Consider the following 20,460-nt stretch of genomic DNA (forward strand, 5'->3'; position numbering starts at 1 on the left):
AGGAGACAACCCTGTCTGCATCTCCCTCACCCAGTGCCAACTGATCTAATCTGCCTTATGACCAACTCCTGTCACCCAGCGCTCCACCATGTCTAACCCATTGCTCCCCCATAGATCTATCCAATCCACTCGATTCTTCCTGATCCCACCTCACCACCTGAACCCCAGCCACTTTCATGTCTTACCTGATGCCGGCAGCTTTCCCCTGTATCCAACACTCTACCAGAATGCTCTGCAGGGCCCTTCATGTCTGTTCTCCAGCTGCAAATCCAGTCCTGCCACTTCTCCCCTCACTTAAACACCTCTAATGGTCTCCTGTTGCCCTTGGGGAAAAGACCAAACTCGCTGCCTGTTCTGCAAGGCCGTGCCAGGCCTGGGCCGTTCTGCAAAGTCAGGGTCATCCTCGGCCCTATGCTGTCCCTCACAGCTCCTCAGTGGCATGGTTGGCCTGCCTTAGGTCTCTGAGCCTCGCCATCCCCTCTCACTCGTAGGCCTTGGCACATGCCCTTCCCTCCTCTGTTTGCTTAGCTCTTGGTCATCCTTTAGATCCCCATTTAATCCTCGGCAAGCCCGCCCTATGACCCTGCCTGGGTGTCTGACTCCTCCCTTTGATATCTCTGTATAAGATACCTCTTTGTTATGGCTGACTTGTGTCCTCTCAAAACATTCACGTTAAAGCCCTAACCCCAAGTGCTCAGAATATGGCCGTATTTGGGAATATGGCCGTTAAAGAGGTGATTAAGTTAAAATGAGGTAGTTGGGGAAGGGCCCTAATCCAGTCTGGCTGGTGTCCTTATAGAAGAGGAAATTTGGACACAGACGTACACACGCACCGGGGTGAACACGTGAGAACACCGCGAGAAGGTGGTCATCGTAAGCCAAGAAGAGAGGCCTCAGATAAACCCAAATCTGCTCATACCTTGATCTTGGACTTCCAACCTCCAGGACTGTGAGGAAATCGATTTCTGTTGTTTAAGGCCCCTGGTCCGTGGTACTTGTCATGAAAGCCCTATCAAACGAATACCTCCTCCTTCACAGAGGCTCTCATAGCTGCAATTTAACTCTTGTTTGCATTCTCCCTGATGAGAATGCAAGCTCCATAAGGACAGGAATTGGGTCTGGTTTTGCTCACCACAACATCATCATCATGGTGCCTGGCACGTAGTAGGTGCTCATTAAATACTTGCTGCATGAATGAATAAAACATATGAGTAAATGGATGAACCCGTGCGTGAAAGAAACAGTAATCACACGGTGGTTTTTACCTCTGGGAAGATTTGCTTTAGGCCTGGGTTGCATCTAGAAGCAAGAGCACTTTGTATTGGCTAATATGGGTATTAACATGCATTTATGTAATTTTATTAGATAGAGTGAATTCCTGGAATTTCACATTTTTAGTCCCCCAGAGAACACTGTTCAATGAAATTTAATCTCGTGGATTTTATTTTTAAAGAGGCAAATATCTCTCTCTAGGGTAAAAAAGATAATTCTAAGAGAAATAAATCCAACATCCTTGCAATTGGAAGAAAATATATTGTTTGTATCAAATCATGCTGATTGAGGTCATGCTTGATTTTGGTTTGGAAAATGTCCTTTCTGGTTTCCACAGGGCAATGACACTGTGAGGACAGAGGGGAATTGCCACCCGGGAGGGAGGGCGGAAAACACATAAGAATTTCCGTCTTATAAGTCTTCAGAGGAGTCCTCTATTCTGAGAAACTCATTATTCACTTAATTATTCATTCTGTTTATTTACTGTATAGTTATTACACATAAATATGGTGCAAATCCCCAGAATCCTCAAACACCAGATGCCAGCTTCCCTCTGCAGTCCCAAAAGACATAGCCAAGCCATCACTGTGAGAATTAAAACAACAACAACTAAAACCCAATTAAAATTGTGCCAGCATGTTCATTTCCAAAAGAAAAACCCTGCAAATGAACAAGCTTTTAGTCACTCCCCTGACTGCTTCTGCAAAAAGACAAACAAAAAAAAAAAACCTCTTAAAACTAAACCTGGCAGAGAATTAGTATTTAAATCACAGCTACCATGACTACATCTACAGAAAGGACACTGGCTAAGTCAACTTTGTGTCATTTCTCCCATTTTCAAAACCAAATGATTGAGGAAAATGGAGTTTTGTTTTTCGGGATTTCGACGTCTGGCAGTGTAGTTGGGACATGTCTCGGCCGCTACACCCACACCTACACCTACACCTAGGGGTCACTCCGAGGTGCAGGCAGAGGAGTCCTTGACCAGGAGCACGTGAAGCTCTTCCGGGTGGGCTGGAGGCCTGCGGCGCCTCCCCAGACCCAGAGCTCAGACCTGGAAGGCCAGGGGTCTCCATGCTCAGCGTCAAGGCTGTGACGATGGGCTCAGGGGTCAGACTGGCCGGGTTCAACTCCCGGGTTTGCCACTTACCGCTAACGCCCCTTTCCTTCTCTGTGCTTATTCTCCCTCCTCAGAGTGAAGATAATACCTCCCTCTCAGAGCCGCCACACGGATTAAATGTGACAATGCAAGTAAAGTGCTTAGAGCGATGCAGCCAACGACGGACGTACAATAGCACTGGTTTTTACAGTCGATGCTAGCATGCTCCAGTGCACATCGCGATTCAGCCCAGCACCGGACCGAGCTTTGCGGAAACCCTGTTTTTTTTTTTTTTTTTTTTCCACTCTTTATTTGTAAGGATAGAATTGCTCATTTCACTCTTGAGCAACAAGAATGTTGCTGTTCCTCAGATTAAAATAAGTTCATCGCCTCCCATCTCACAATGCTTATGGCCATTTTTGTTACCTGTTACCTAGTCACGTAGTCTAATTTGGGGTCTTTTTGCTAAGAAAAGGCAAAAACATTTTCTAATCTATTCGGCAATCACATCATGAAATATCAGGCCCACCAAACACAAAAGCTCTTTATTAATAACATGCAATAGAGACTCTGCATAATATTTCATTATTGCTTCCCTATTAACACAATAATCTGTTGCTGACTTAAGAATTCATGGGCATGAAAGCCTGATATATTAAGTTATGGCTCCAATTAGATATATTAACCAGTGATACCAATGATATCCTAAAAGAAACATGGCAGAAAGGAGAAAATCAATTAGAAATTAAAATAAAATCAGTCTTACTCTTCAATTTTCAAAGCTCCCCTTTACATTAGCACTGATACTACCTCGCGATCAGAGGTCCAAAGTTAAATGCACGCACCCCGGCCCCCTCCCTACCGACAGGCATTTCGAGAAGAGTTGCTCCAATCCTTCTCTGGGGTGGGGGATGGGGGTGCAAGGGGAGACGAGGAAGCAGGGGCAAAGGGAGTGGAAGGTTAAGTGTGTGTCTCCATGAGCTCACAGTCACACAACTATTCACATCAGGTACTAGGGATGGTAAGACTGGGTGGCACCTTCATAAAAGTCATAAAAACATGGAACCGGAAGATCCCTTAGAGATCAGCTGATCAACCATTTCCCGAGGAATGATCCATGGAACATTAGGTCTTTAAGATGGCTCTCTCTTTCTAGACACACACACACACACACACACACACACACACACACACGCTTCTATGATCCATCACACAAGTCCGAGAAACTCTGCACATCCTACCTGTTTCTTGGAGTACCATCATCAACTTGAGCATTTTAAAGATTCTGTGAACTCCTACAATAATAAAAGAAAATACCCATTTATAATCTTTGGCCAAATATTTCCTGAGCTTCCTTGGCCATGTCAATCTTTGTTCATATAACATTTATGTGTAACAGGCAATGAGCAACCTCATCTGTCAACCTCCACATTGATACTGATAAGGAAGAGGAAATTGAGGCCACAGAAAAGTGTTTGATTTGCACGGGAGGTAGGGGCTGAGTAGAGGGTACAATTCAGATCTGCTGATTCTTAGCTCCGTATCACATGGCCTCTCTAGGAAATTTCTCTCTCATTCATCGATGGACCCAGACCCGCCATGTACCAGGCGTGGTGTCAGACACTAAAGACACAAAAAATGGAAAAGACACATAGTCCTCGCTTCGGGGAGCACATATGTTGGAGTTGGAGACAGAAATAGAAATATATCGCATGAGGAGAACGCTGAGGAGACCGCGGGCCAAGTCCAGAAGAAAGCGACTCATCTCCTAAAGGAGTTGGGTGAGTGGGCGCACAGGGGATGTTGGCGTGGGGCTCGGAGAGGTGGCCAGGAGTTTGCTTTGAAATGTTTCTCTCCCCTCAGTCCCTTTGGTGCCCCTACAACAGTTCCCTCGTTTGGGGTATGTTTGCGTAAATCAGCATGCTGGCGCCACAGGACTTGGTCACCTGGTTGGACCAGGGCAGCCAATCTAAAGGTTGGGCAGCACCCTTTGGGAGTATTTACGGGGCACTGTCCAACAGAACTTCGATCGATGATAAAAATGTCCTATTGGGTGCTGTTCAGTATGAATATGGTAGCCGCCAGCCACAAACGGCCACGGAACATGACACGACCATGCAGTGAGGAGCTGGATTTTTAATTTTGTTTAATTTTGATTAGTTAAACATTAAATTTAAATAGCCACGTGAGCAGTGGCTACCACATCGGATAGCTGTTTTAGACTGATGAATAGATTCACTTTGTGATTCCGGTTTAAGATAAAAGTTGGTTTGGAGTTCTGCTTTTATGTTGAAATCCAAGTTTAAAAGTAGTATTGGAATATTCAAGAGATTTAGGACTTATCAGATTATAGAGTTAATGAATTACACCTAAAATATATATTTAAATACCTGGGATGAAGTATTTTCCATTGGAGAACCAAAAGACTTAAAAGAGAATTGATTTAAGGGTTTGAAAACATTCTAAATAAGTCTTTTGACCACAATGGAATTAGCTAGAAATCAATAATAAAAACTAGAAAATCGAAAAAATTGAAAATTTAACAATTCATTTATGAATATACTTTTATCAAAAAAGAAATCACAACAGAAATTAGAAAAATATTTTGAAGATAATAAGAGCGAAGATAAGACATATTGAAACTTGTAAGAAACAGCTAAAGCAGTGCTTAGAGGACATTTATAGCCTTAAATATAAGTATTAGAAAAGAGGCTGAAGAAAATCAATGATCTTAGTCTCTCATGTAGCTAGAAATAAAAAGTAAAAGAGAAAGACGGAAATAACAATGATAAGGACAGAAAATAAAGAAAAGCAACAAGCCCAAAAGTCGATGTTTTGAAAAGCTTAATAAAGTTGATAAATCCCTAGAAAGGCCAAAGCAAAGTAATAAAAATAATAATAACAGGATATGTTATTTATACATGTAGTTAAAACTTAAGGAACTGTGCCAGAATTATAAAGGCCACCTTAGTGATTAATAAAACTTCAGGACTTATAAATAAAACAATATGATCTGTATATGAGATGAAAGCATAAGGAAGAACTGGGCTCATTACCATTTGTCATGGTCTCATTCCCACATAATCGCACAGTGACCATGCTGGCCCCCACGGCTACGACGCAGGCCGAGCCACCATGACTGCAGAGAGCGCAGATGGTCACAGTACGCCCCTGTGCTCCGCCATAAATGGACATCCCCCCCGCACACGCACACACCAGATTGATTGAGATATAATTGATATATAACATGGTGTAAGTGTAGGGTGCACAACTTGATGATCCGACACATCGATACACATAGATATTGCAAAATGATTGCCACGATGAGGTTGGCTAACACCTTCATCACTTCACATAACTACCTTATTCTTTTACTATGCTGAGAACATTTAAGACTTACTCTCTGAAGAGTATGTAATACAGTATTGCTAACTGTAGTCACCATGCTGTCCATTAGAGCCCCGGAACTTACTCGTAGCTGGAAGCTTGCACCTTTTGTTGAACATCTCCCCACTCCCATCTCCCCGGCCTCGAAACCACCATTCTTCTGTTTCTACGAATTTCGATGTTTTAGATTCCACATATAAGTAATGTCGTACGGTATTTGTCATCCTCTAACTTCACTTAGCATAATACCCTCAAGATTCATCCATGTTATCACAAATGGCAGGATTTATTTTGTATGGCTGCATAATATTCCATTATATATATATATATTGAAATGGGTATATATCTTTATCCATTCATCCATCAACGGATATTTAGGTTGTTTTCATGTCTGTTATGTTAACAGGCCTTCTGAGACCAGACACAGGAAGAATGTAGGAACCGCACCTGTGGGTTGATGGCACCTTACAGTTTTCTCAGTGCTGTGAGGAATTATGAAGTTCAAAAGAAGTATAAGGGGTTTTCTTTTCAATAGATCCAACGCCGAGGGATTTCTCTCCTTGAAATGTATATTGAAAGCCATATAATAGGAAAGCTGGAGGCTTTTTTTTTTCTTTTTGGTTTTTGAAGGTTCTCCAAAAGTAATTCAAAAGCAGAGACTTTAAACCGCATGAAGTCTCTTCTTTGTCAGAAACAAACCCATGTTATGTAACAGGCTGTGAACATCCTTTCCTGTGGCAGTCCTGACCCCAGTGGATCATTGTGGAAAGTTCAGAGAGTGCTAAAAAGGTGCCATAAAGTGGTGGTCTTCAGAGGTTTTTTTGCTAATGTACCCCATAACATTATTTTGAAAAACTATGTACCCTCTTAACATATTTTTAATTGACATCAAGACTTTTATTATAAATTTAAATAATGACAAGGGATATAATTTCCATCATAAAGTAAAATCTAAAATAAAAAAAAATACACTTTCTAGAATAGTGTTAGAGTTACAGAAAAATTGTGAACACAGAGTTTCCCCAACCTCACACACGGTTTCCCCTATTATCAACATCTTACATTAATATGGTACATTTATTGTAATAAATGAAATAATATTGATACATGATTTTTAACTGAAGTCTGTATTTTATTCAGATTTCCTGGGTTTTTAACTAATGTCTTTTTACTGTTCTAGGATCCCATCCTGGTTATCCCATTACTAGTGGTCACCTCTCCTTAGCCACCTCTTGGCTGTGAGAGTTTCTCAGATTTTTCTCGTATTTGATGACCTTGACAGTTTTGAGGAGGGCTCGTCAGGTACTTCGTAGAATGTCTCTGAGTTGAGATTTGTGATGTTTTCCTCTCATTAGACCAGGGCTGTGAGTTTAGAGGAGCAAAGCCATTTTCATAACCTATATAAGTGTATGTAATATCAACATAATTTACCATGGTTGATGTTGATCTTGATCACCTGGCTAAGGTAGTAACTGTCAGGTGTTTCTACTATTATTCTGTCCTCTGATTCCATACTGCACTCTTTGGAAGAAGGTCACTACATGCAGCCCACACTGAAGGAATGCAGAGTTACATTTCTTTCCCTTGTGGGCAGAGTATCCTCCTAAGTTATTTGGAACTCTTCTGCAAGGGAGAGTAGTGTCTACTCTTCCATTTATTTATTTACTCATTCATTCATTCATTTGAATCAGTAGGGACTCATAGATACTTATTTTATACTTTGGGTTATAACCCAATACTACTATATCTATTTTGTTGCTCAAATTGTTCTACCTTTAGCCACTGGAAGCTCTTTCTGTTGGTTCTTGTGACCCCTTGACATACTCCATACCAGCATAGGGTTTTTTGTTTGTTTGTTTTAGTACTTCCTCACTTTCTGGCACTATAAGATGTTCCAGGCTCAAAAAACCCCAACTACAAACCAAAAATAACCCCCAAACAAATTAAAAACAAAAAGCAAAACTCCACTCCCCACCTCTGGAAAAATAGAATAAAATAAAAAAGGTCTGGGGTTGAGCAGTGGTCAAGACTAAAGATAAAGATTTGTTTGTGGAGTCATCCACATAAAATGATAGCCAGAGCCTTGGGATGAAATCATCCTTGGAGAACGTGTTGATCCAGAAGATCAGCCAATGACAGGACCCTGGAGAATATTAACACTTCGGAGATACCATGAGATCCCAATGTTAGGGAGGCTAAAGAGAGAAGAACCCAGGAGAAGGGACAGGTGTGATGAGGTCTGAGGGGCTGGTAGGCTCGGCCTCTAGCAGGTCGCTGGTGATCTCTTTAAGAGCTGGGACCACAGGAGCTGACCAGAGTGAGGGGTCAAGTAGAGGCCAGGGTACCAGAGAGAGAAGTGGTAACAGCTTCCCCTGCCATCTTCTACTACTTCTTAGTCTCTTTAGAAGACCCTTTTCTCTGCTGCCCAGTAAATGTTGATGTTGCCTAGGACTCTCCTTGGCTCTGTGCTCATAACAGTTAAGGTTCTCTTGGTTTCGAATAACAGAAAGCAACTCCAGCTGGCTCAAGCAGAGAGATTTATTGCAAGGATACAGGGTTACCTCACAGGACCCAAAGGGTTATGACTGGGCTTTGCACATAAGCTTTAACTAGAAATCAAGTACCATAGGGCTTCTCCGGCTTCTTTCTTGTTTCTCTCTCGGTATCTGTTACATTTTCTGCTCTCATTACAAACCAGCTGTCTCGGATTTCCAGGCCATGTGGTGGAAAACATGTCTGCCACTTGCTCCTGAGTCATACCCACTCTCTCAGCCACCTAGAGCAGAGTTGCTATGTCCTAGACACTCTCATTCTTGACATCTTCCAAGGGAAGAGCCTGAGCCAATCAACCTGCATAGACGCCCACTCTTGGGGCATTTGACCGAGGGCAGACCGACAAGGTCTTACTGCACAGACAGCATCATGTGGCTTGGGGACAAGGGCAGGAACTGGGACCTGGAAGTGAGAAGCTGGAGGAAAAGCTTACAGGATGATGGTTAGGAGTGGGCTTGGGGAAGCGATAAGAGGAGAAGGTGAAACAAGCATCTTCTCACTTCCCCTCTCTTTTTTTCTGTGCTCTAGGAGCCCGGGTCCTCCTCAGTGGCGAATCCTAAGGCTGCTCTCCTTCCTAGACCAGGTGCTGGCCATGTCGTTTTCTTCTGAGAAAGAGAGTGGAATGGCTGGCCAGCCCTCATCAACTTCCCTGTGAGCAGCCTGCATACACCGGGGTAAGTACCCAGGGGCCATGTCTACACCCTCTCAGCGAACCAGAGTTGACTGATTCAGGGGCCAACCAAAAGCCTCTTTGTGGGGTCTTTGAACTTGGAACTGGACAGATCAGGGGCCAATTCCTTCATGGAATGGTGTAATGCTGACGGTGACTATGGGACAGAGGCCGTGCGGGCTCTACTTACCCCAGAAACCAAGCTGCACCACTGCCCCCCACCACCCATGTTATACTCCATACGTTAGGCCACTATTTTCCAGTAAATTCCTTCTGTCTAATTTAGTTCAAGTAGGTTTCTGTCACTGAAACCAAGTAGAGCCTGAACTAATACAAGGTCAAGGGAGCTGGCTGTCCCGTCGCTGTTCATAGCCCGGCCTCGCGCCTACATGACACCTCCCTTTATCTTGTTATGTTTCCCAGGAGAAATGAGGTCCAAATAGTGGTTGCAATATATGAGGTTTTGGTATCCTGGCAATTATTGGAATACTGGCACTTTGTTGGTGTATTACTCTAATTCTCATATTTTTAAAATCGTAAACCAATATTATTTATGTACTGAGATAAATATCAATGACTCAATTATTCAATTTATGATAAAAATACCTGTTGAACAAAACTCTATCCAAAGTTAGAAAGGGCTTTTTAAACTTTTTTTCTAGAACAATTTGTACTAAAACACATACGATACTCAATGAGACCATTGGTCCACTTTGTTTTTGAAATAATATTTCACTTGTTCTTACTGATTTTCAAAGTTTTCTTCATTTTAGATAATGTCTATTTGCTAATTTTTGAATAAGACTCTATTTTAAATAAATTTTTAATTCTGAAATAGTTTTAAATTTACAGGAAAACTGTGACGATGGCGCAGAGTTCTCATAGACTGCTCGCCCAGTTTGCCCTATTATTAACCTTTTATATGAGTTTGGCATATTTGTCACAATTAATGAACTACTACTGATACAGTATTAACTAAAGTCCATAATTTGTTAGTGTTTACCCTGACTTATGACAGTTTGAGACCTTATTTTTATTCATTTTATCTGCTAATAATCTGTGTTAGAATGATGCTTGCTTAATAGTTCCATTTTACGAATTTACATTTTTACTTGACCTTTAAATGTTTAATACTTTTGTAATTTGAATTGCATTAGATATTTTCCTAATGTTGTTGATGTCAGAAATTCTGAACACAAATAGATAAAACATCGGTATTGACACTGGTGTTTGTTGAGAATAAATGCCGCATGTCGGTGTCACGGGTTCTGCGCCGGCGCAGTCGTTACGGGCCCCAGGCGGGGACGGGAAGAGTGTGGAGTAGGCGGACGCGGCGGCTGAGGCTCTCGGTGCAGGATGGAACCAGCCGGAACCAGGGCGGGTGCAGCAGAGGCGGCGGGGCGGACCGGGCCTTGCTGCTGGGCCCCAGAATCCCCAGGCCCAGGCCATCATAAAGGGTTCTGCAAATAAGTCCTTCCCCTCTGTATACGGCTGGAGAAGACGTATCTGTGTTAGCCCAATCTGGCTTGTCTTGCACAGCCGGGGGTCTGCGGCCCTTTTTGAATGGTGATTTTGACTCTGGGTACATTATCTTAGAAATCCTAAAATGCCGTGCTCATTGCTTAGAACACAGTAAGCATTCGGTACAGGTAGGTGTTATTATTTGCTCAACCAAAGTCGAATGCATGAAGGAAACTGGCCCCATTGGCAGGAAAAAGTGACTCCTCTCCTGAAATTAGGTGATGAGAATCAGGGAGCCTGTGGGGTGGTGAGGACTAGTAAATGAATGGAGCACCCCGGCCTGCAGTGTGGGGTGGGAGTGAGGGGTTGAGAGTGAAGGGGCGGGTTGGGGACCACCCCAGGGGCAGTGCCACAGCAGGGCTGCTAGCCACATGCAAGGAAAGTGCCTGTAATGTCCACCTCTAGGCTTCTGAGATGCTAGCAATTATCGACATTCACAAACCATGCTGAAGAGTTCAATCGCAAGTATGTAGTGTTACATCACACGTAGAGTGAAGTTTGACATTTAAATACATTACAATCTACTGGTCTCCCCAGAAGTTACCGAAAGCAGCTCACACTGTTAGGCTTCATTTTGTCCATACTTCATGGCGTATTCGAAGTCTTTAAAGCTTACATGACCATCTGAGTCTTGATCTACTTCCCTGGAAAATGAAACAAGAAGTTATTTAGAGGTTATTTTCATCACACTTACACATCAAGAGCACATCAGAAGCTTCATTTCTCTGTATGTGAGAGACACCTATTTCATCTACCTGAAGGCTAAGGTTGATGCTTGCTTCTTTTCTTTACATTGATGAGTGGGAAGGAAAGGAAAAGGTATTTATTAAATCCTACAGAAATATCATATTCGATACATTTAAAGGAATGAAGTCAAATGCATAGGTTATATGAGAAAAGCAGAAATGACGGTTTTCCTAGTCATCCTGTGAATTCTCTGTGATCTATCAATAAACACATACGCGTTACCTAACGAAACATGAGGAATAAACCAACCGGAGATCAGAACATCTTGGAAGTAAGAACGATGGAAAGAATGACCGACATCCTGCATTGCACGCCTTACATTCCTTGTCTCACTGACTCTCCGCACCAATGCCGGGATGAGTCCATTTTACAGACAGAGACATTGAGCTTGAAGAGGTTCAGCAGTTTCACAAGATCAAACTGCTGGTAAGTAACAGACCTGGAACTCAAATCAGATCATTAAACTCCAAAACTAGGGCTCGATACTCTACTGCATGTTGCCCGCTCCATAAATAGGATATTCCAGAGCGAAGTTGTTGAATTGTAATTCTCACGTGGCTAACTCTAACTCCGGAAGTGCTCACTGGCTTCATTCATGGCCTCCTAAGTTCTGTTAAATCCTCACAAACACCCAGTCATCTTTTCTGACTCCTATCAAGAGTGGTGAAGATGTGAGCCTCTGGCTGGTGGCTAAGGGCGTGGGTGGCCTGGGCTGGGTTGGCCCTGCGCCTTGGCCCAGACAGGAGCACTGCTCCCCCCGCCCCCACGCCCTTCCCAAACAGGGAGCAGAGAAACGGCACCCATTCCACATGGCTAGGAACAACAGAGGGACAAAATCACGGCATAAACAACACATTCAACCATTCCCAGTAAAAGCGATGTTTATTTAAAAGGTGTGTTTGAAGGGATAACTGATGAGTAGCGGTCGCAATTCCTCCTTGCGGGGCGTTCTAAAACAATGCATTACATGCCTTATGCAAATTATACCTCGTTGAAACAACCAATGGTATCAACCGTGACACAGGGCTTTTTAAAGCAAAGACCGGCCCAAGTAACAGGGCCACTAATCACTGTAATAGTTTTAAAGCAGGCTTTTAAAATATCGAATTCTAAAATAAACTTTCTGAATATTTCATGCCAAAGTCTCTGAAGTCTATAATGGTTCTGGATAGAGCAATGATAATTTTTCATTCTTTTGAAGTTGAGAAAATCCCCACTTCTCTGCCCCAGGGCAAAACCATGTTGCAGTGTGTTCGCATAAAATGATTGCAGACTGTGGAGGCCATTACTCTCGTTACTTCTTTTGGTAAAATATACATGACAATTTCATGCTATATAGGACCAAAAGCAGAATGTCAGATCTTTGCTAAGGGATTAGAAATAATCAGTATCACATGTTACTGACTACAGAATAGAAATCATCCCTTTTATTAAATTAGATAATTGAAGATTCTTAATATCGCCTAAGTATTTTTTCCCCCAAGGAACTGGATTAGATAAATGGCCTTTTTTTCTTTCTGCTCTGAACTGGTATGGTTGAACTCTACATCTCATAGGGTGAGTTAAGTGGATAACCTAAAAGAGTGATGTTTAGAATAAACTGCTTCTGATAATATATATATTTTTAGTGTTTTCATTCACTCATTGAGATGCTGTGAGTTTGGAGAAAAGGGAATCCCTTTGCCTGCTTTTCTTAGTAAATAACCACCACTGAAATTGCACTAACTTCCTATTTGTCTTGCTGTCTTTGCCAAAGCTTCCCATCACAAAATGGGCACGGTCTAACTGAGAGGTGTTAAAAATGGAAAGGTCTCTTCACAAGGTGTGGAGTGGCATTTTATTCATGTAACGAGTAGAGGAGCGTCATGTTTATATTTAGAATGAGACATGGTACAACGCTTTCTGTCTTCCGATTCGTCTTCCTCGTCGCACATATATATGAGCAGATCTGGTCGCCTCGAGGGGCGTGAAGAGGAAAATTCACATTTCAGAGCTATAATTTTAAAAGCTAAAATATACTGTATTCCATTGCAGACGGAATTATTCTGAAGAAGGAAGGTTTCACAGCACCCACACGCAAATCATCGTGCGATCGGAGAGCGCATGTGGCTGGTGGGTAGAGGAGAGGAAGAAAACGTCACTAGGTAAAAAAAAAAAAAAAAAAAAAAAAAAAAAAAAAAAAAAGTTTCATTGTTTCTGCTTTTAGCATTTAACCCTGAAAGGAGTTTACTCTGGTTATGAAACTCGAGTGTGCTGTTTTTTTGTGTCACCGACATACATTCAGGACTAAAATAATCCGCCACTCTCACCCTGACTATAAATAAACGCTGGGAAGGCAGGAGCTTTCTTCTGTTCCCCATTGCGTTCCCACTTCTTCGCCCAGAGCAGGCAGGGCATGTCTGCAGAGCGAAGGCATTTGTGAAATAAGTGAATCTGGGGAAACAGTTACGACAGTATGGAATATCGACTGCCTTCCAGGAGGCACTGGGGAATCACAGAAGGAGAGAGTCTATCACCACTGTTTTCGTGGAGTCTAACTACGAGCCGGAGAAATAATACACACTGGAGAGGGTACCTAGGAACCATCGCTCAGGGACTATTAGTAACGGCCAGTTGCGGTTTTCAGGCCCAACTGTGTTTTGTAAACAGAGACCCGGTAGGAGAGAGACCAAGTGAGAGATGAACTCTGGAAAATGAGGCTGCAGCCTAGAGCAATGGATGGAAGAAACCCCCGGAGGGTCAGGCTGAGTAATTCAGAGATAAAGAGCAGAACACTGGACTAACCTGTCCTACAGCTGAGGCCTGAGCACACCAACCTGGTTAATTAAGTAGTCGCTCTTTTAACAGACACATGGAAGCAGACATAAAGTTGACCCTTGAACAACGTGGGAGTTTGGGGTGCTGACCCTCCAGTCGAAGATCCACATGTAACTCGACTCCCCAAAAACGTAACTACTAAGCCCTACAGACAACATATACAGTCGATTGAAATATATTTTTATATGTATTATATATGGTATTCTTACAATAAAGTAAGCCAGAGGAAAGAGGATGTTATTAAGACAATCATAAGGAAGAGAAAGTACACTTATAGTATTTATTGAAAAAAATCCACATGTAAGTGCACCTGTGCGGTTTAAACCCATGTTGTTCAAGGCTCAACTGTAGACACACATACAGGCTTATACGTCAGAACCGGCTTGTCAAAGGAATTGACAAAGCTTCTGCAGATGAACGAGAAATAGAAATTGTTATTAATAATAGCTGCATTTAGAAATGTTGGTCTAGGTAAGGACTTTGGTTTGCTTGTTTTTGAGATGCAAAAGAAAGACCGGACTCGATTTTGGGAATGGGACTCAAGGGAGCGGAACTGCTCTGTATGACTCAGCATGAACAATTTAAGGTCATCTGGGATGAGGGGAATGACAAGCAAGGTAAGAGAGGGTATAGGAAGAGGGGGCTACTAAGGGGTGGAAGCTGGGACCCTACACGAGGGGAACTGGCCCAAGAAAGCGTCCCTAGTGGTACCCTGATCAGAAGTCCTTCGGTTGACTGGTATGTTTACTGTGTGCTTTGAAGTTGTTTGTATTACTTGGCATAAACTCTTCCCTATCTTCATCAAGGGTGCAAAAGACACACACTTAAAGAGGGATAGTGTGTTTTGGGGTGTCCTGTTGAGTTAGGGGCTGAGAACTGAGTTAGGCGATGAGTTCGCACTGAGTGGGTGCCAGAGAGAGCAAAGAGCAGTGGGGACCGCAAGACGGCCCATCGGCTGAACAAATTCAGGGAAATGAGAACTCAGAGACCTAAGCCTTTCAGAAATTTGCAAAAAAAAAAAAAAAAAAAAAAAAAAAATCTTGGGAAATGCTTTAAAATTCTACAGGGTGTGGAATGGGGGCTCCAGGCAATGCTATGTGGACCGTGTAGTGTATGTAGGAAGAGCCCAGCTGACACTGGGGTTCGTTCATTGAGAATTTCAGGCAGGACTTGACTTGGTCCATTCAGCTGAGTTCTGACTGTTTTCATATCTGTTAAAACATATTTTCCAACTCGTCATATAAGGAGTTATAATTGCTTTCATCAGCACGAGCTTTAGCATGTGCATCTTTCACTTCCTGATTTGTCAGGCAAGATTTTGTTCTCCCCTCTTTGTGACGCTGTGCAGACTTCGATAGCCCCGACTAGCTGTGCTCCCGTGACCAGAAGCTAAGTGGTCCCCACTCTGAAAGAACCAGGGTTTCACACCGTGAACCTTCGTTAAGCTAGGCCATAGTGTTGCTCTAATACGGTCTGAAGCGAAACACAAAAATATGTAAATAGTTAATGTTTCTTACAAGTAGTAAATGTGTTTTGGGGTTTTTTTGTACAAAAATATTTACATCATCACAATTTCTTGTAATGTTTTGAAAGTAGTTATTTCTTGGAAAACAGTTTTTTATTGTAAAATACTGTGAGAGTACAGCATGGCCAGCTCTCCAAAGCCAGGTTTCAGACTTTGCTTTTGCAGAAGGAGAAGGAGAAGGGAAACGAAGAGGCAATGCTTTAATTTCATTTCACTGAAACAATGAAATATTCTCTATTAAAATTATATAAAGACTATAAAAGTGACACTTTTAAGTAGAAGCAAGACTACAAACTAGCACATATATTCAAATAGCAATCGTATACACATCTATAGTCATTTGGGCAGAAGTTGAAGGTTATATGCTAAACAGAAACTTTGTCTTACAAGTGAGTAATTTTGTCTTAAAATATTCTTTACATTCTTGATACCTTTTTCAACTGAAGGAATATTTCCTTCCTTTTCGGTCCGAATTTTCTAAATAAGTGACTTTATTTCTCCATGTACACATCTTTCACAGCTAGAGCAGGGTTTTCCGACCTCAGCACCGTTGGCGCTGGGGGCTGGGTCGCTCTGCTGGGGGCCGTCCTGCGCGCTGTGGGGTGCGTGGCAGCACCCCTGCTTTCCACCCACCAGATGTCAGTCGTGCCCTCCCCCTGCCCCAGTTGTGACAGCCAGATGTTGCCAAAGTGTTCCCTGGGGGTCAGAATCATCCCTGTTTGAAAACCACTGAGCTAGAGGAAACAAAGTTGGAGGCAGTTTTTTTGGAACATTCCAGCTACATCTGTACTTACTAAAATAATTGCCTTAAAGACTTCTTCTTTAATGTGATTTCAGGGGCAGCCGAGGCGTATATGTATCTTGGGTGGATTGTGCAGGTAATTGCCTCAGCACTCTGCCTTGCCATCACCAAGGTTTTGAACTGAGCCCAGGGAAGACCCCACACAAGAGGCCAGCTCTTGGTGGTGATAACAGAGCTAGTGACAGGCGTATGTATCTGTGTTCCCAGCAAACACACTGACGGAGAGCAATTATTTTGAGTCACCATGATAGTCACACAGAGTTTTGAAAGTTAATGCTGTATTGATTCACCTGAAACATGAAGGAGAAATTTAATGTGGAAGCAAAGATTTAAATGAGGAAAGTTTCCTCAGTGGAATTTTTGGGATGGGGAAAAGGAGAAAGAATCTCTTTCTCTTTGATTCTTTATGGAATAATTTAAACAAAAGTCAAAACTGCCATTAGGGACATCAGGGACAGAGCTGTCATACTGACTGAACGGTGAGAGTAAAAATTACCCCCCAAGCAAGGAGCCCCTGCTGGGGATGAGAAGAGCCGCCGGTTGAAGACGTGACGATGACAGCTTCTCCCGCGAGCAGCCTCCTTTTCTGAGGCGCCCGCTGGTCCTTCCCACTGGCATGCTTGCCTCTTTGTTGATGAGAGACCGCAGGGCTCTGCCCAATTCAGCCAGTAATGTGTTTATTAATTTTACCTTTTTAAAGGTACATGTTACGAAAAGCCATTCAGACACGCAGGAAAGACACGATAGATAATTCCTGGTCTTTTCTATGCGACGTTGGCAATTCAGCATGTGTTGGACCCCTCGGTGCCTCACCTCTCACGCTCTCTGCCATCTTCTACTGCAGCCATTGCTGGGAGTGCCTCCCCTCAGCTGCACTCTGCACCGGGCACCTCTGGTTATTTGCCTGGGACCATTCTAACACCTGGATGTGGCCCTCACACAGATGCAACCCGGAAGCGCGAAGAAAGAAGCAACTCCCCATAGGCGACCCTGGGCCAATGAGGGAACAGTAGTCAGTGGATAACTGCTTTCTCCTTCTGTCCCTCACAACTCAGAGGTTGTCTCTTGGCTCGTGGTTCTGGTGAGACCGAGCTCCAGTTGCTCACGCAAGTACCAAACTGGGTAAGAGACACCTGCGTTGGCTTTCGCTCATTCTGCTGTGCTCTTGGCTCGCTGAGATTATTTTCCAAACAAACAACCTGCACCCAGACCTCATCTAAAACTCTGCTTTTAAGGAAGGACCCAGGCTAACACAGTGGAAAGTTTATTTTGAGAGAGGAAGTTCTCACAGGGCATTGTAAATTGACCTCAGCAACGGTATGTCACATCGGAGTCTCATTCAGGTGACAGGGATCTCACTACTTGAAGTGATCTATTCTCTGATCTAGAGTGTTCTTCTATTTGAAGAGCAGACTTTAAGAGCAGATTAAATATTGCCTTTAAGAAGAGCTCTGATGTTTGATGTTCCAGGCAACTGAAATATCAGAGTTAACGGAAAAAGATACAGCAGTCTTCTCTAATACACCTGTCTTGTTTCATAAGTTAGTCTGTCAACAATAAATAGCATTATTAAACTTTAAGTATGCCTTCGGCATGAGAACATTGTATTTCTGAATATAAGAGAGTGCTCTGCCTTTTGGATACAGAGGTATAGCTGTGGACTGGCCATGCGCACAGGGTGGACGTGGCCGTTTAGGATGAACTGTGAGGCCAGGAACAGAGAATTACACAAACCAGACAAAACTTTCGCCTCATTCAGACCAGGCTCAGCCTATGGGATGAAAGATGCAGTGGACATTGTCGGTTACTCCCCAGCGTCCATCTCACCTCATCTGTGCTATGCAGGAGCTGTGTGGTTCGGATGGACAGATCTCCACCCCAAGTTCCAGAAGTGGGATCTGACTGGTATTCAGCCAATCCCTATAATCCCACCCTCCTTATCACAGCGATGGCTCAAGGACTGGTTGCCTTAAGCCAATTTAGTACATGGCCTTCCTCCCCTGGCATGACTGATTGGTAAAGAGCTCGTCCAACCATAGGAAGCCTAGGAATTTTGCTTGGAGCTGAGAAAGGAAAAGCTCTTTCATTGGACAGCTGGATGCAGAGGTGAGGCTGGTATTACAACAATCTTTTTCCTACCATAAGGGTCCAATCTCCACAACAGTTCTATGATCTAGTGGTGCGCTGATCCAAAAATTTAGCCACATGCATTTAAATGTCAATTATCAGCCTGAGAATGGAGCTATACAGACTGAGAAGAGCCAGGTGGAGCCTGATCAGACCATGCCTGGAGTATGCTCTATATCGAAACTCTTAGTCACCCGACCCAATAAATTCCCTGGGTTGTTTATGGAAGCCTTAAATGGATTTCCTGATACTTGCATCCTGATATACCAGGTATCTTGTCGGAAATCTTTTCTAAACCTTGCAATATCTGACACTTGGTAGACATGGAACAGATGCTCAATAAGTATAATATTTTTGAAATAATTATTCCATTTTGAAAGGAACTCTAAAATAAGTCAAGTTTCTCTTTAGGTGCTATCCCAAGATTCTGGATTATTCTCCATAGTTCTGCATTCTAAAGACATAACTTTCTTGCGGTATCTAAAAAATATTTCTGTTCACAGTGTCTTAACTGTGATTATGTCCTAAAAGAGCCTATTGATGGAACTAGTATGTTTTTTTTCCTCTCAAGATTGATAGAATAGATTCTCTACTTCAAGAAAAAAAGGAAAAAAATGGATGTGAAATGCAGTCGCAGCTGGCAAAAGTGATTAACCATAAATAATGACTCACTTTTTCCTATTTACTAGGTTTTAAAAATGAGGATTCTTACTTAAAGCTAGAAATATTTTAAAAGGAGGAAAGAACGTAATTTCGTTGCCATCGACTGACTATTGACTACTTGTGGGCACGTGGATGAATGCAATCACCACATAGCCTACAGTCTCGTTTCCGGCATATAGTCTCATCACATTCCTTCTCTAATAGTGGCATGATCTTTTTCTGCAGTTTGAATCTCTGGAAGAGAAATTATGATGTAAGAAAATGGCACAGATCAGAAAGCTTTAAGGATGAAGAACAAAAGCCCAGGGGAACATCTTTGAACTCATCATAAAAGTCTGGTTCTTGTCCTTTTAAGTGACCAGATCTTCCGGTTTTCCCCCATGCCATAATCCGTGGAATGGGCCTAGTTGGAATGTGGCAGTGTGGTCCACCAGGAATACCCACTCGGGAGCCCTCGTCTCAGCAAGGCTGTTGTTGGACGGGGTGACCCTAGGCAAGTCTCGTAGCTGATAGGACTTTCTAGCTCCTCACTGGTCAAGTTGAATGACTGGGCTATGATTCAATACAGCTCTGCATTTTGATGAATCTACGCTGGATCTTAATATATAACTAGTGTCTTTGTCCACAGAAAAAAGCTGAAAAGCAACCCAATTCCCATTAGCCATTTTTAGCCTTTAAAAAGTAGCTTGAGTCTGTAATCCTGTGGACAGCAGTAAAGAACCATAAACATATAAAAATATAAATGGGGGGGGGGATGATCCCACCTTCGACAGTGTGAAACACGAATGGAGATAAAGCCGTTTCTATTTCAAATATATAATCACTTCAGCTGAGATATCGAGTATCATCTTGAACTTGATTATGAGATAAAAGAAATGGGACAGAGATGGCAATCATTTAATCTCTTAAGAACAGCTATTCTGAAGAGCTTTTCACTGTATGCTAAATAGATTCCTGGCAGGTTATGATCTGGCTAGAAAGAAAGTATAATGATGAGGAAAATTATGTTTTCAATAACATACACTTTTACAGTACAAGTCCTTCCACAAAGGAGGCAATAAAATGAACTCTGACCACTTTAACAGATGGTGTAATGGCTCGGTGCACAGATGTGGCCTCTCTGAAAGCAACAAGTTCATATCCTTGACTGGAGGTTTAGGAATGAGCTGAACTTTCAAGTGTAATGTAGGAAAGATTACATACTTCCAGACAAGAAAGCTGAGTATTAGCGGGTTCAGAGGCTTGCAGAGATGGACTGAAAGAATAAGGCTTAATGA

The 20,460-nt window shown here is 42.6% G+C and overlaps 1 protein-coding gene across 3 annotated transcripts in view; it reads right to left on the reverse strand.

The window, feature by feature from the left end:
* EFCAB11 (EF-hand calcium binding domain 11) overlaps nt 1–20,460 on the reverse strand; it is a 302,187-nt gene that overhangs the window by 173,283 nt on the left and 108,444 nt on the right. Inside the window, exons 6-7 of one of the 3 annotated variants that reach the window (XM_016154380.2) lie at nt 11,061–11,146; nt 3,624–3,666 (exon numbers count right to left, since the gene is read on the reverse strand). The exons of 1 other annotated variant lie outside the window; for it this stretch is intronic. In XM_016154380.2, the coding sequence (XP_016009866.1) occupies nt 11,065–11,146 (82 nt within the window). In that variant the 3' untranslated portion in view covers nt 3,624–3,666; nt 11,061–11,064. Of the gene's footprint in view, nt 1–3,623; nt 3,667–6,631; nt 11,147–20,460 lie in introns of those variants that run through there. One more of the 3 variants, XM_016154371.2, reaches the window with a different exon arrangement.

Source organism: Rousettus aegyptiacus, unplaced genomic scaffold (assembly GCF_014176215.1).
Source record: "Rousettus aegyptiacus isolate mRouAeg1 unplaced genomic scaffold, mRouAeg1.p scaffold_m13_p_3, whole genome shotgun sequence".
NCBI classification, from domain to species: domain Eukaryota; kingdom Metazoa; phylum Chordata; class Mammalia; order Chiroptera; family Pteropodidae; genus Rousettus; species Rousettus aegyptiacus.